A 15,148-nucleotide genomic window follows, 5' to 3' on the forward strand; every position below is an offset into this window, starting at 1 on the left:
AAAAAATAATTAAATAGAAAAACATTTTTTTCCGAAAACTGTGTAAACATTTGAAGATCCCTTACAGCAGCAATGCTCCAATTGTAGCTTTATAGCCATCATATGAAATATAGTCTGTGAACTGAGTAATTGCATTTTGCAGAATTCTCACAGAATTCATTAATATGCCATGCTTCAATTGCATCGTTCTTTATTATAAAAAATATAAATGTAAAAATAATCTGAATTGTAGCACTGGTCTGTGCCAGATCCAATCTCCGTCAATCTCTGGCATAATTTTAGGATTGATTTATTGACCAATGAGATTTTTAAGATGTGTTTAGATAAAATGTCATAGACACACTTTGCATAATTAATAGAAATGTTTGTCATTGTGAATAAAGATGTGATAATGACATAGAAGTGCTAATATGAAGGATGACACTTTCTTCTGGTGTTGGCAAACTGTTTGCCTTTTATATTTTACCTTTTGTAAACTCTATAACTTACATATTTGTATGATCTTCATTTAGATGTTGGATTCAAAGTTGGAGGAAATTCAGCCATTAAGTATTTTGTTCTTCAAGTTCATTATGGTGACGCCAAAGCATTCCAAGGTGAGTATGGCAAAGTTGTTATTCTAAAATCATAAAGTGGTTGCATAACTGCACAATTCTTTCTTAGGTCTTAAAGAGAATCTGTCATCAGAAAATGACATTGTTGACATCAGATTTTTCCTCTCAATGAGTTTTTCAAATACTTTTGTCAATGTTTTTTTTGTCAACATCATAATTATTTATTTTAAAAAAATGGCTATCTTGCAACTTTCTCACTTGCCACTGAGGCTTTTTAGACTTCCTGTTGTTTCAGGAAATGTGTATGTATGAGAACAGCAATGAACAGACTCTGACCCTTTGTCATTGTAAAGGGAGCAGGAGCTGTGACATCACCTATTACGATGTGTTATCATCTTTGTATTGAGATGTTACCTGTCATTGTAATCCTGCCTCTGATCATACGGTGTCACTTTGTGACGGTCTTCCTTTAGGAAGGGGGCCTCAAACTGTCCCTGGAATTGGGACCCTAATTATCCCTGTCCCAGGGTACTTTTTAATGTGGAGAGGCCCAAGTCTCCGACCTTACTATGGCCCTTTTAAGCTCTGATCTGTCCCCTCCCCCAGCCCATGAGGCATGGGACAGAAATGTATGGTAAGCAAGACACAAAGGCAAAACAGGAATAACAGAAAACCTCTATCATACAAAAGCACTGACCAACAATAGGGAGGAGAATAGGGACAGGGAGAAATAAACTAAATGGGAACAGGGACCAGGAGATAAGCACACACGTACTACAGCAAACCACAGAAAACTACTACAACAACTCTTCTCCAATCACTTAACTTTAGTACACAGCACAGGAAGATGAATCTTTCACCAGCAAGGACGAGAAGGTCTGGCCAGTTTTTATAGGTAGAGGTAATGACCAGATCAGAAGCAGCAGCATGTTTCTGACCAGCATAGAAAGAGTTGTTAATCTCTTTAGCACCAGAGGAAGCTAAATCCATTTAATAAAAGACATAAATCACACCATTTCTAAAGAAGACCTGCAATTTATTACCCAACTTGCCTGTCTAATTTAAGGTCTTCCAGGGGAACATGACACTTGTGACATAAGGAAACTGCTGTAAACTCCTCATGAAGGAGAAATTCTGAGTCTAAAGCCATCATACACTGTAGATGGTTTGGCCAATCTTTCAGCCAGCAGCTTTCTCTCCTTCGATCTCTATACAAAGGAGGGCTGATGTGCTGTGGGCTCCTCTGTTCTATATGAGAGTGCAACCGCCAAAGATTTCTGGTGGTGGCTTATCTGTTAGAGAACAAAAAGGATTGTAGTCTGAAATTGGGCATGCCAGCTCCTTCTATTCCCTAACATTTCTATGGAGACAGTCTTGTGGTCCCTGTAGACATTGCTTCTGCCAAAGTTAGCCTATTGTGTATGGATTGTAATATGAAAAAAATACCCTTTTTTTTAAATACATGAAACACAAAAAGTGATTCAAGCAAAAGGTCATCTTTTAAGACATTCCCATTAAGCAGTCTTGGCGATCAGCCGAAATTACTGCTATATGAAAAACGTATTTTTACATGGAACTTATTCAAATACTTTTGCATTTTCTCCATTCTGGCTTTTAAGGTCCTCATGCACATTAAAGTCTGTTAGTGCCACCAATTTTGTTGGCATCTGCCAACCACCTATAGGGGGCGCAGTTACAGCCGCTGCTCTGCATACTCAGAGTGGTGATTTAATCTGTGCCGCCCCGTGACTGAGACCCAAACGCTGCCAGGGAGAATAAAGTTCATGGGCAGGATAGTAACGCTATTAACCTGCAGATAAACCCCATATCTGCAGGTTAATAGCATTTTTCATGTGACAGGTTCCCCTTAACATTAAATAAAAAGGCCCATATCTCTGGAATCGTATGGCTGATTTACAAAATAAAATCACACAATATGAATACTCAGGGGAATACTGCGAGTAAAATAGGAGCAAAAGTGTCCACTGTCTTGGTAACAGGTCATTTTTAACCCCTTTCCCACCTTGGATGTATCCCCGTGGGTCTTATTGACCTTGGATGTATGGCTACGTCCTGGTGATTTTGCGTGCACATGGGCTGTGCGCACGCGATCGCAGCCATGTGTCAGCTGATTCTGACAGCTGACACCCGGCACTAAGTGCCAGGAGCAGTCATGCACCGCTGCCGGAACTTTAACCCCCTAAATGCTGCAATTGCATTTCGGGAGCAGGGGGAGGGATGACAGCCCCTTTGCCCTTGGATCTGAGACCCCGCGATGTCATGCGGGGTCCTGATCGTTGCCATCGTGACCCAATGTCGTCATTACAATATATTCGGGTCCCCAGCGTTAGGAAAGTTGCTTGATCATGCTCAGAGCAGCGTCCGTGCAGCGCTAACAGTTTGCATAGCATCTATGCTATACAAGTGATCAGCCTGCAAAAAATGAAAGTCCCATAGTGGGACAAATTAAAAAAAACAGTTAAAAAGAAGTTAAGAAAAATTGTAAAAATAATAAAAATAATAAAAAAGATCTAAATATATTGTACCCATGAATGAATATTTTTATGAAAAAAAAAACAAAACAATAAAAGTACACATATTTGATATCTCCGTATCCGGAACGACCCGATTTATGAAACTGTCTGACTGGTTAACACCTTTAGTGAAAACAAAAAAAATAAATAAAAAAACAAGGCGAAAAACAATGCTTTATCATCATACCGCCGAACAAAAAGTTGCATATAAATAAAAATGGTACCACTGAAAACATCATCTTGTCCTGCAAAAAAACAAGCCATTGTACAGCTCCATCAGTGGAAAAATAAGAAAGTTAAAGCTCTCAGAATAAAGCGATGCAAAAATAATTGTTTTTTCTATCAAATAGTTTTTATTGTGTTAAAGGGCCAAAACACAAAAAAATGTAACTGTGGTATTGCTGTAATCGTACTGACCCGAAGAATAAAGTTATATTATCAATTTTACCACAAGTGAAACCCCTAACAAATTCATGAATTGCTGTTTTTTTTTTTCATTCTGCCTCCTAAAAATCAGAATAGAAAGCGATCAAAAATTGTCATGTGTCTAAAAATTGTACCAATAAAAACGTCATCTCGACCTGCAAAAAAATAAGCCCTGACATGACTCTGTGGGCTTAAATATGGAAAAATCATAGCTCTCAAAATGTGGTGATGCAAAAAGTAGTTTTTGCAATAAAAGCATCTTTTAATGTGTGACAGCAGCCAAACATAAAAAAGATATAAATCTGGTATCTCTGTAATCGCACCAACCCGAAGAATAAAGTAGTCCTATCCTTTAAACCGCACTAGGAATGTAATAAAAAAAAATATAAAACAATTCTTCATCCGCTGTTTTATTCATATTGCCTCCCAGAGATCGCAGTAAGGCTCAGTGCACATTTATCCCGCGCTCTGCGCTGAGCGCTTACATAGGGGCTTCCGTGTAAATCTCTGATTCAGGCAGAACCCCCGGCAGAAGATTCCCTATAATGAGGCAGATGAAGGCACTGTGGACACCATGGGACTTATAATCCGGCGGTTTCCATCTTTTTAGAATTGCATAAAAGTGCACATCTAAATACATTCCTTATGGGTTCAAGTTTACAAAATCGGGTGACTTAGGGGGGGTTTCCACTGTTTGGGCACATCATGGGCTCTTCAAACAGGACATGGTGTCCACTAATCATGCCAGGAAATTTTTCATTCAAAAAGTCAAATGACAATCCTTCCCTTCCAAGCCCTGCCATTCACCCAATCAGTAGTTTTCTCCCTCTCATGGGGTATCGGCGTACTCAGAAGAAATTGCACAACAAATTCCGTGGTGCAATTTCTCCTGATACCCTTATGAAAATGCAAAATTTGGGGCTAAAAATATATTTGTGGGGAAAATTAGATTTTTTTTTACATTTTCACGGCTCAGTGTTATAAACTTCTGTGAAGCCTATCAAAAAAACAATTAGAATATTCAACCAAGGTCCAAAAAACTAAGCAAAACCAACTAAAAAGCTAAGAAAACCCTTGTACCTTAACAGATCATAGATAAAACTAAATATTTATTGTTCACTTTAAAACATTGAACAGACAATCAACTTGCATCCAACCGTGCTATACTAAAACTACCCCTCACACTATTAATACTAATTTTCCCTGCCTTTCAGCGGAGGTTGTCACCCTAGAAATATATACGAGATAGGCACCCCCGCTCAACGGCGGCTGTCCCTATGTCTCCTGTTTGTCAGCTATGGATAATGTGATACATTTGAACCACCATTCTGGCATGACAGGAAAAAATGAAAAGGACAGTGATTGCCTATCTATAACTAATTCATTAGCGGCAACCGTAGAGCAGTGTGAAAAGGGTGAATAACAAAGTAACATCTGTCTAGCAATTGGAGTATCACGTTTATGCCTGATATGCCCCAATATGTTCACCCACCCTCCTTCTGAGCTCCCTCCGTGTTTTCCTCACATAGTTTTTGGGGCACCCACACGTAGCTACGTATACTGCGCCACTGGTTTTACAATTCGAGAAATCACTTCTGTGAAGCACCTGAGGGTTCAGTGTGCTCACCACACATCTAGATAAGTTCCCTGAGGGGTCTAGTTTCTAAAATGTTGTCACTTGTGGGGAATTTTCACTATTTAGGCACATTAGAGGTTCTTCAAAAGCGACATGGCGTCCGCTAAATGTTCCATCAAATTTTGCATTAAAAAAGTCAAATGGCTCTCCTTCCTTTTCGACCTCTGCCCCCAAATAGTTGTTTTCCCTCACTTTTGGGGTATCAGCATGCTTAGGAGAAATTGCCCAATACATTTTGAGGTATATTTTTCCTGTTACCCTTGTGAAAGAAAAAATGGGTCTAAAGTAAACTTTTTGTGAAAAAAAAAAAGTTGAATGTTTATTTTTTTCTCACATTCCAAAATTTCCTGTGAAGCACCTGAAGGGTTAATAAACTTCTTGAATGTGGTTTTGAGCAACTTGAGGGGTGCAGGTTTTAAAATGGTGTCACTTTTTTTTTCATATAGACTCCTCAGCATCACTTCAAATGGTGGTCGTTTTGTAAATTTTGTTTATAAAAAGGAGAAATCGCTGGTCAATTTCTAACCGTTATAACTCCCTAACAAAAAATAATTATTTAAAAAAATTGCACTGATGTAAAGTAGACATGTGGGAAATGTTATTTATTAACTATTTTGTGTGAGATATCTCTGATTTAAGGGCATAAGAATTCAAAGTTTGAAAATTGCTAAATTTTCAAAATTTTCTCCAGATTTCTTATTTTTTTCACAAACAAAGGCAAGTTGTATCGAAGAAATTTTACCACTATCATGAAGTACAATATGTCACGAAAAACATTCTCAGAATCGGTGAGATCTGTTGAAGCGTTCCAGAGTTATAACCACATAAAGTGGCACTGGTCTGAATTGTAAAAATTGGCCCTGTCATTAGTGTGCAAACCAGCATGGGGGAGGGGGGGGGGTAAGCTGGTTAAGCATTGGATATCAATGGATTATCTCTTCGCAATACGCTACAGGGAAGTGAAAAACAGCATGGTGTAAATTGTAATTATTGGTGCATAAGCATCCAATTATCCTGCTCTATATTACACTTCTATTGAAATAATAATGTCTGCCCTTAATTTGTGCTTATAAAAATTTTAATGACCTACCAAGCTCTACATCATTGCCGCAGAGTAATCCACATAAAATTACATAATGTCGTCTCTCTCCATACCGAAATGTAGCTGGTGACTTCATCATTGTAAAATAATATAATTTCATCATAAAAATGATTATTTTGCTATTAGTTTATTAGTAAATAATATTTTATTCACTCCAACATTTTGCCAGCTGCATCTAATTACTACATTAGAGCCTTCTTTTAAATTGCCTATAAGTAATAGTTCTGTCTTTTTAATGTGACGTACAAAAAACCTTTTGATAAAGTCCAAAATGACTAGAATATTGTTAACTTGATATTAAGGCATGTCAATGACCACTTGAACTCTGTAATTGGAAATGGTTTGCTGATGTATGTCGTACGCACAAAGAACTGGAGATCAATATGAAAGCGGCTAACGTAAAGCCTTTCCATTAATTGAGAACAGTAGGTTTCATTTTTGTTTTAATTTTAATGTCTGTGGAAATACGATTTCTGAAAGCAAAAATGTCAAACTTTGAAATGACCCTCTGCAAAAGTAGAAAGGTCTAATATTGCAGTATGAAATATATATACCCTGGTATTAGAAATTGGACATTACCTACAGTTAGGTCCATATATATTTGGACAGAGACAACATTTTTCTAATTTTGGTTATAGACATTACCACAATGAATTTTAAACAAAACAATTCAGATGCAGTTGAAGATCAGACTTTCAGCTTTCATTTGAGGGTATCCACATTAAAATTGGATGAAGGGTTTGGACAATTGACTCCAAGGCTATTTCATGGACAGGTGTGAGCAATCCCTTCATTATGTCATTCTCAATTAGTCAGATAAAAGGCCTGGAGTTGATTTGAGGTGTGGTGCTTGCATTTGGAAGGTTTTGCTGTGAAGTAAACATGCGGTCAAAGGAGCTCTCCATGCAGGTGAAACAAGCCATCCTTAAGCTGCGAAAACAGAAAAAACCCACCCGAGAAATTGCTACAATATTAGGAGTGGCAAAATCTACAGTTTGGTACATCGTGAGAAAGAAAGAAAGCACTGGTGAACTCATCAAAGCAAAAAGTCCTGGGCGCCCACGGAAGACAAATGGTGGTGGATGATCGCAGAATAATCTCCATAGTGAAGAGAAGCCACTTCACAACAGCCAACCAAGTGAACAACACTCTCCAGGAGGTCGGCGTATCAATAGCCAAATCTACCATAAAGAGAAGACTGCATGAAAGTAGATACAGAGGGTTCACTGCACGGTGCAAGCCACTCATAAGCATCAAGAATAAAAAGGCTAGACTGGACTTTGCTAAAAAATATCTAAAAAAGCCAGCACAGTTCTGGAAGAACATTCTTTGGACAGATGAAACCAAGATCAACCCCTACCAGAATGATGGAAAGAGAAAAGCATGGCGAAGGCGTGGTACAGCTCATGATCCAAAGCATACCACATCATCTGTAAAACACGGCGGAGGCAGTGTGATGGCTTGAGCATGCATGGCTGCCAGTGGCACTGGGTCACTAGTGTTCATTGATGATGTGACACAGGACAGAAGCAGCCGAATTACTTCTGAGGTATTCAGAGCCATACTGTGTGCTCAGATCCAACCAAATGCAGCCAAACTGATTGGTCGTCGTTTCATACTACAGATGGACAATAACCCAAAACATAAAGCCAAAGCAACCCAGGAGTTTATTAAAGCAAAGAAGTGGAATATTCTTGAATGGCCAAGTCAGTCACCTGATCTCAACCCAATTGAGCATGCATTTCACTTGTTAAAGACTAAACTTCAGACAGAAAGGCCCACAAACAAACAGCAACTGAAAACCACCGCAGTGAAGGCCTGGCAGAGCATCAAAAAGGAGGAAACACAGTGTCTGGTGATGTCCATGAGGTCAAGACTTCAGGAAGTCATTGCCAACAAAGAGTTTTCAACCAAGTACTAAAAATGAACATTTTATTTAAAATTATTGAAACTGTCCAATTTCTTTTGGTCCCTTTAAAAACAGGGTGACACATGTTAAAGGGAACCTGTCACCACGTTTTTGGAAGATGGGATAAAAATAGCGTTAAATAGGGGCAGAGGTGGGCGTTACATTAGTGTGTGTGTTATGCGTTTATTACCCACCTAAGTTGCCGAAATAACTTTGCAAAGTCTCCGTTTTCGCCTGTCAATCAGGCTGGTCAGGTCACATGGGCGTGGTGTCTTCACCCAGATTTGGCGTAGTTTTCCGTTGGTGGCGTAGTGGTGTGCGCATGCCCAAAGTCCGGAATCCTCTTCCAGGGGATTTAAAATAGCGCGGTGTTCGTTATTGCATTGGTGATCGGTGGGCGCGGCCATCTTCCTTTGGCCGCGCGTGCGCAGAAGCGGCGCTCTGCTGGCCGCGGCTTCAGGAAAATGGCCGCGGGATGCCGCGCGTGCGCAGATGGATATCGCGGCGGCCATTTTCCTGAAGCCGCGGCCAGCAGAGCGCCGCTTCTGCGCACGCGCGGCCAAAGGAAGATGGCCGCGCCCACCGATCACCAATGCAATAACGAACACCGCGCTATTTTAAATCCCCTGGAAGAGGATTCCGGACTTTGGGCATGCGCACACCACTACGCCACCAACGGAAAACTACGCCAAATCTGGGGGAAGACAACGCCCATGCGACCTGACCAGCCTGATTGACAGGCGAAAACGGAGACTTTGCAAAGTTATTTCGGCAACTTAGGTGGGTAATAAACGCATAACACACACACTAATGTAACGCCCACCTCTGCCCCTATTTAACGCTATTTTTATCCCATCTTCCAAAAACGTGGTGACAGGTTCCCTTTAAGGAGCTGAAACGCCTAAACCCTTCATCCAATTTTAATGTGGATACCCTCAAATGAAAGCTGAAATTGATTTGTTTAAACTTCATTGTGGTAATGTCTATAACCAAAATTAGAAAAATGTTGTCTCTGTCCAAATATATATGGACCTAACTGTAGGTAATATCCAATTTCTAATACCAGGGTATATATATTTCATACTGCAATATTAGACCTTTCTACTTTTGCAGAGGGTCATTTCAAAGTTTGACATTTTTGCTTTCAGAAATCGTATTTCCACAGACATTAAAATTAAAACAAAAATGAAACCTACTGTTCTCAATTAATGGAAAGGCTTTACGTTAGCCGCTTTCATATTGATCTCCAGTTCTTTGTGCGTGCGAAATACATCAGCAAACCATTTCCAATTACAGAGTTCAAGTGGTCATTGACATGCCTTAATATCAAGTTAACAATATTCTAGTAATTTTGGACTTTATCAAAAGGTCTTTTATACGTCACATTAAAAAGACAGAACTATTACTTATGAAAGTCTGAACTTCAACTGCATCTGAATTGTTTTGTTTAAAATTCATTGTGGTAATGTCTATAACCAAAATTAGAAAAATGTTGTCTCTGTCCAAATATATATGGACCTAACTGTATATATTGATGCTATTCGCTGTGTTGTAATCTGAAATTACATTTTAATCCACATTTTCAAATTTAGTATAGAGGAAATAAATTGTATAGAGATGGGCGACGGACAGAGTGGGAACCATGGCTGCCTGACCGGCGGTGATGATTTTACCGCCGATCAGAAGCGGTGTTTGCCGCGCTGTCATGAACATGCAAGCGTGGCAAACACCTCTTTCAAGTGAATGGGGTTTGTGTTGGGTACTGTTCTGGTTCCTGAACCCAAACCTTTTGTAACTGTTCGGCTGAACCTGCAGGACCCGAACATACAAGTGTTCGCCCATCTCGAAAATTGAACATTAAAGAGAAATTTTATCTATGATATAATTTGCAGAATAGAACCTGTCACTTGCCACAAATACAATATGTCATTTTTTTATGCAAATGTTGCTGTTCTGCTGAACCTGGAGCAGTTTTTATTTTGTTCCTCCACCTTTCTGTTCCTTATGTATGGTCCTCTGCTCTCTAGTTTGTTTGGTTATTTTTTTAGTAAAGTGGGTGTGGTCCTTGTACAATGAGCAAAAACTAAAAACACCAGATTCAAGTGAACTGCAGCATTTGCAATGCATAAAATAAATGACACATTTATGCTAAACATGAATGGAGTGTGAGGATTGCTTACCGTATATACTCGAGTATAAGCCGACTGGAGTATAAGCCGAGACCCCTTATTTTGCCACAAAAAACTGGGAAAACTTAATGACTCGAGTATAAGCCTAGGTTGGGCTGCAGCTACTGGTAAATTTCAAAAGTAAACATAGATACCAATAAAAGTAAAATTAATTGAGACATCAGTAGGTTAAGTGTTTTTGAATATCCATATTGAATCAGGAGCCTCATATAATGCTCCATACAGTTCATGATGTGCCCCATAAGATGCTCCATACAAAATACGCCCCATATAATGCTCCATAAATTTTATAATGGGCCCCATAAGATGCTCCATATTAAAATATGCCCCATATAATCCTGCATAAAGGTTAATAATGGCCCCATAAGATGCTCCATAGACACATTTGCCCCTTATAATGCTGCACAAATGTTGATTATGGCCCCATAAGATGCTCCATAGAGATATTTACCCTATATAGTGCTGCACAAACATTAATTATGGCCCCATAAGATTCTCCATAGAGATAGTTGCCCCATACAGTGCTGCACAAACCTTGATTATGGCCCCATAAGATGCTCCATACAGACACTTGCCCCATATAATGCTGCACAAACGTTGATTATATCCCCATAAGATGCTCCATACAGACACTTGCCCCATATAATGCTGCACAAACGTTGATTATGGCCCCATAAGATGCTCCATACAGACACATTTGCCCCATATAGTGCTGCATAAACGTTAATTATGGCCCCATAAGATGCTCCATAAAGATATTTGCCCCATATAGTGCTGCTCAAACGTTAATTATGGCCCCACAAGATGCTCCATAGAGATATTTACCCCATATAGTGCTGCACAAACGTTAATTATGGCCCCATAAGATGCTCCATAGAGATATTTGCCCCATATAGTGCTGCACAAACGTTAATTATGGCCCCATAAGATGCTCCATAGAGATATTTGCCCCATATAATGTTGCTGTGATAAAAAAAATCACATTCTCACCTCTCGTTGCTCAGGCCCCCAGCACTTTCAATATTCACCTCTCCTTGTTCCGGGCGCCGCTCCGTCTTCAGCATCTTTTGCACTGACGTTCAGGCAGAGGGCTCGCACTAACCATGTCATCGCGCCCTCTGCCTGAGTGTCACTGCAGAAGACGCTGAAGATGGAGCGGCACCCGGAACGAGGAGAGGTGAATATCGCGCAGTTCTCCCCCTTCCCATTATACTCACCTGCTCCTGGCGCGGTCCCTGGTTCTCCGGTGCCGCAGCTTCTTCCTGTACTGAGCTATCACCGTTACCGCTCATTACAGTAATGAATATGCGGCTCCACCCCTATGGGTGTGGAGTCTGGTCCATATTCATTACTGTAATGAGCGGTACCATGTGACCACTCACTACAGGAAGAAGCTGACAGCGCCGGAAGAACCAGGGACCTGCAGGGACCGCACCGGGAGCAGGTGAGTATTATTAGACTCCCCTCCCCTGCCGACCCCTGGGAATAACTCGAGTATAAGCCGAGAGGGGGACTTTCAGCCCTAAAAAATGGGCTGAAATCTCGGCTTATACTCGAGTATATACGGTAATTTTATGACCGATTCCTGTATATAATGCTAATTATTGAAAATAAGCACATTACCCATGCCCATAAATCCTACACGAGGTTAGGCAACACTCCATAGCACATATAGAACATATAGATCCTTTTGTAATTAGCCATATTAGGATCAAAAAGTGTTGCTGAACCACAATATTAAAATAGTAAATTTATGTATTCAACAAATATATACTACAAGATAAAATAAAACAGATTGGTGCCTCAGACCAAGCAAACAGACCAAGCAAACAGAGGCCAGCATAATATAGGGAGACACAAAATTACTATATAATTTCTCCACTGTATCAGATGGTCTTTAAGTGATATTAGGGTACATATACAGTCAGACAAAATATTGTATATTATCAATCAAAAAAATAGTCCAATATTTGCAAATATATCTATCTGTGTTACTGGTATGACAAATGTAGGAGACATAAAAAGCATATCCACAACTCCAAAACAAATACTAGGGTCACGGTTCTGCCATCAATAGAAAAACACACAGCCCCTGCAGTTGTAATGTCCCTTCACATACCCACGCACACAAGAGCAGCAAAGCACCCTTTAATCCACATATTACCTAGATAAGTGTCCACCAAGCAATTCACTGTCAAGTGACAGGCTGATCCTCCGGACCCCGACGCGCATTTCACAGTTGCTTCTTCCTGGGGGTGAAGGAAGAAGCAACTTTGAAACGCGCGTCGAGGTCCGGAGGACCTTAGTACTGACAGCAGGGGACATAGCTAGGCTAAAAAAGGGCAGAGCACGCGAAAAGGCAGACAGACTTGGCGGGAGCATGCCACGCGCAGTAGGGGAAGTTTGGTGCCCCGTCCTCTGTGCAACGTGACCGTGCTATAGTATCCCTGCTATCACTTACAGAGACTGTGACCGGAGAACTGCATTTTGCCCGTTGGCTTCCGCTGCTTAACCCCTTCATGACCCAGCCTATTTTGGCCTTAATGACCTTACCGTTTTTTGCAATTCTGACCAGTGTCCCTTTATGAGGTAATAACTCAGGAACGCTTCAACGGATCCTAGCGATTCTGAGTTTGTTTTTTCGTGACATATTGGGCTTCATGTTAGTGGTAAATTTAGGTCGATAATTTCTGAGTTTATTTGTGAAAAAATGGAAATTTAGCGAAAATTTTGAAAATTTTGCAATTTTCACATTTTGAATTTTTATTCTGTTAAACCAGAGAGTTATGTGACACAAAATAGTTAATAAATAACATTTCCCACATGTCTACTTTACATCACCATAATTATGGAAACAAATTTTTTTTTGCTAGGAAGTTATAAGGGTTAAAATTTGACCAGTGATTTTTAATTTTTACAACAAAATTTACAAAACCATTTTTTTTAGGGACCACCTCACATTTGAAGTCAGTTTGAGGGTTCTATATGGCTGAAAATACCCAAAAGTGACACCATTCTAAAAACTGCACCCCTCAAGTTGCTCAAAACCACATTCAAGAAGTTTATTAACCTTTCAGGTGTTTCACAGCAGCAGAAGCAACATGGAAGGAATAAATTAACATTTAACTTTTTAGTCACAAAAATGATCTTTTCGCAACAATTTTTTTATTTTCCCAAGGGTAAAAGGAGAAACTGGACCACGAAAGTTGTTGTCCAAATTGTCCTGAGTACGCTGATACCTCATATGTGGGGGTAAACCACTGTTTGGGCGCACGGCAGGGCTCGGAAAGGAAGGAGCACCATTTGACTTTTTGAATGAAAAATTGGCTCCAATCTTTAGCGGACACCATGTCGCGTTTGGAGAGCCCCCGTATGCCTAAACATTGGAGCACCCCCACAAGTGACCCCATTTTGGAAACTAGACCCCCCAAGGAACTTATCTAGAAGCATAGTGAGCACTTTAAAGCCCCAGGTGCTTCACAAATTGATCCATAAAAATGAAAAACTAGTTTTTTTTCACACAAAATTTATTTTAGCCTCAATTTTTTCATTTTCACATGGGCAACAGGATAAAATGGATCCTAAAATTTGTTGGGCAATTTCTCCTGAGTACGCCGATACCTCATATGTGGGGGTAAACCACTGTTTGGGTGCACGGCAAGGCTCGGCAGGGAAGGCGCGCCATTTGTATTTTTGAATGGAAAATTAGCTCCAATCGTTAGCGGACACCATGTCGCGTTTGGAGAGCCCCTGTGTGCCTAAACATTGGAGCTCCCCTACAAGTGACCCCATTTTGGAAACTAGACCCCCCAAGGAACTTATCTAGATGCATAGTGAGCACTTAAAACCCCCAGGTGCTTCACAGAAGTTTATAACGCAGAGCCATGAAAATAAAAAAATATTTTTCTTTCCTCAAAAATGATCTTTTCGCAACAATTTTTTTATTTTCCCAAGGGTAATAGGAGAAATTGGACCCCAAATGTTGTTGTCCAGTTTGTCCTGAGTACGATGATACCCCATATGTGGGGGTAAACCACTGTTTGGGCGCACGGCAGGGCTCGGAAGGGAAGGCACGCCATTTGGCTTTTTGAATGGAAAATTAGCTTCAATCATTAGCGGACACCATGTCGCGTTTGGAGAGCCCCTGTGTGCCTAAACATTGGAGCTCCCGCACAAGTGACCCCATTTTGGAAACTAGACCTCCCAAGGAACTAATCTAGATTCATAGTGAGCACTTTGAACCCCCAAGTGCTTCACAGAAGTTTATAACGCAGAGCCATGAAAATAAAAAATAATTTTTCTTTTCTCAAAAATGATTTTTTAGCCCACAATTTTTTATTTTCCCAAGGGTAACAGGAGAAATTGGACCCCAAAAGTTGTTGTCCAGTTTCTCCTGAGTACGCTGATACCCCATATGTGGGGGTAAACCACTGTTTTGGCACACGTCGGGGTTTGGAAGGGAAGTAGTGACGTTTTGAAATGCAGACTTTGATGGAATGCTCTGCGGGCGTCACGTTGCATTTGCAGAGCCCATGATGTGCCTAAACAGTAGGAACTCCCACAAGTAACCCCACTTTGGAAACTAGACCCCCAAGGGAACTTATCTAGATGTGTGGTGAGCACTTTGAACCCCCAAGTGCTTCACAGAAGTTTATAACGCAGAGCCGTGAAAATAATAAATCATTTTTCTGTCCTCAAAAAAGATGTTTTAGCAGGCAATTTTTTTATTTTCACAAGGGTAGCAGGAGAAATTGGACCCCAATATTTGTTGCCCAGTTTGTTGTGAGTACGCTGGTAC

The 15,148-nt window shown here is 40.3% G+C and overlaps 1 protein-coding gene across 8 annotated transcripts in view; it reads left to right on the forward strand.

The window, feature by feature from the left end:
* The window catches only part of PAM (peptidylglycine alpha-amidating monooxygenase), a 267,028-nt gene that overhangs the window by 108,099 nt on the left and 143,781 nt on the right, over window positions 1-15,148 (forward strand). For all 8 annotated transcript variants that reach the window (XM_077289753.1, XM_077289771.1, XM_077289788.1 and 5 more), the window contains exon 7: window positions 513-596. In XM_077289753.1, the coding sequence (XP_077145868.1) occupies window positions 513-596 (84 nt within the window). The remainder of the gene's footprint in view (window positions 1-512; window positions 597-15,148) is intronic.

This window comes from Ranitomeya variabilis, chromosome 1 (genome assembly GCF_051348905.1).
Source record: "Ranitomeya variabilis isolate aRanVar5 chromosome 1, aRanVar5.hap1, whole genome shotgun sequence".
NCBI classification, from domain to species: domain Eukaryota; kingdom Metazoa; phylum Chordata; class Amphibia; order Anura; family Dendrobatidae; genus Ranitomeya; species Ranitomeya variabilis.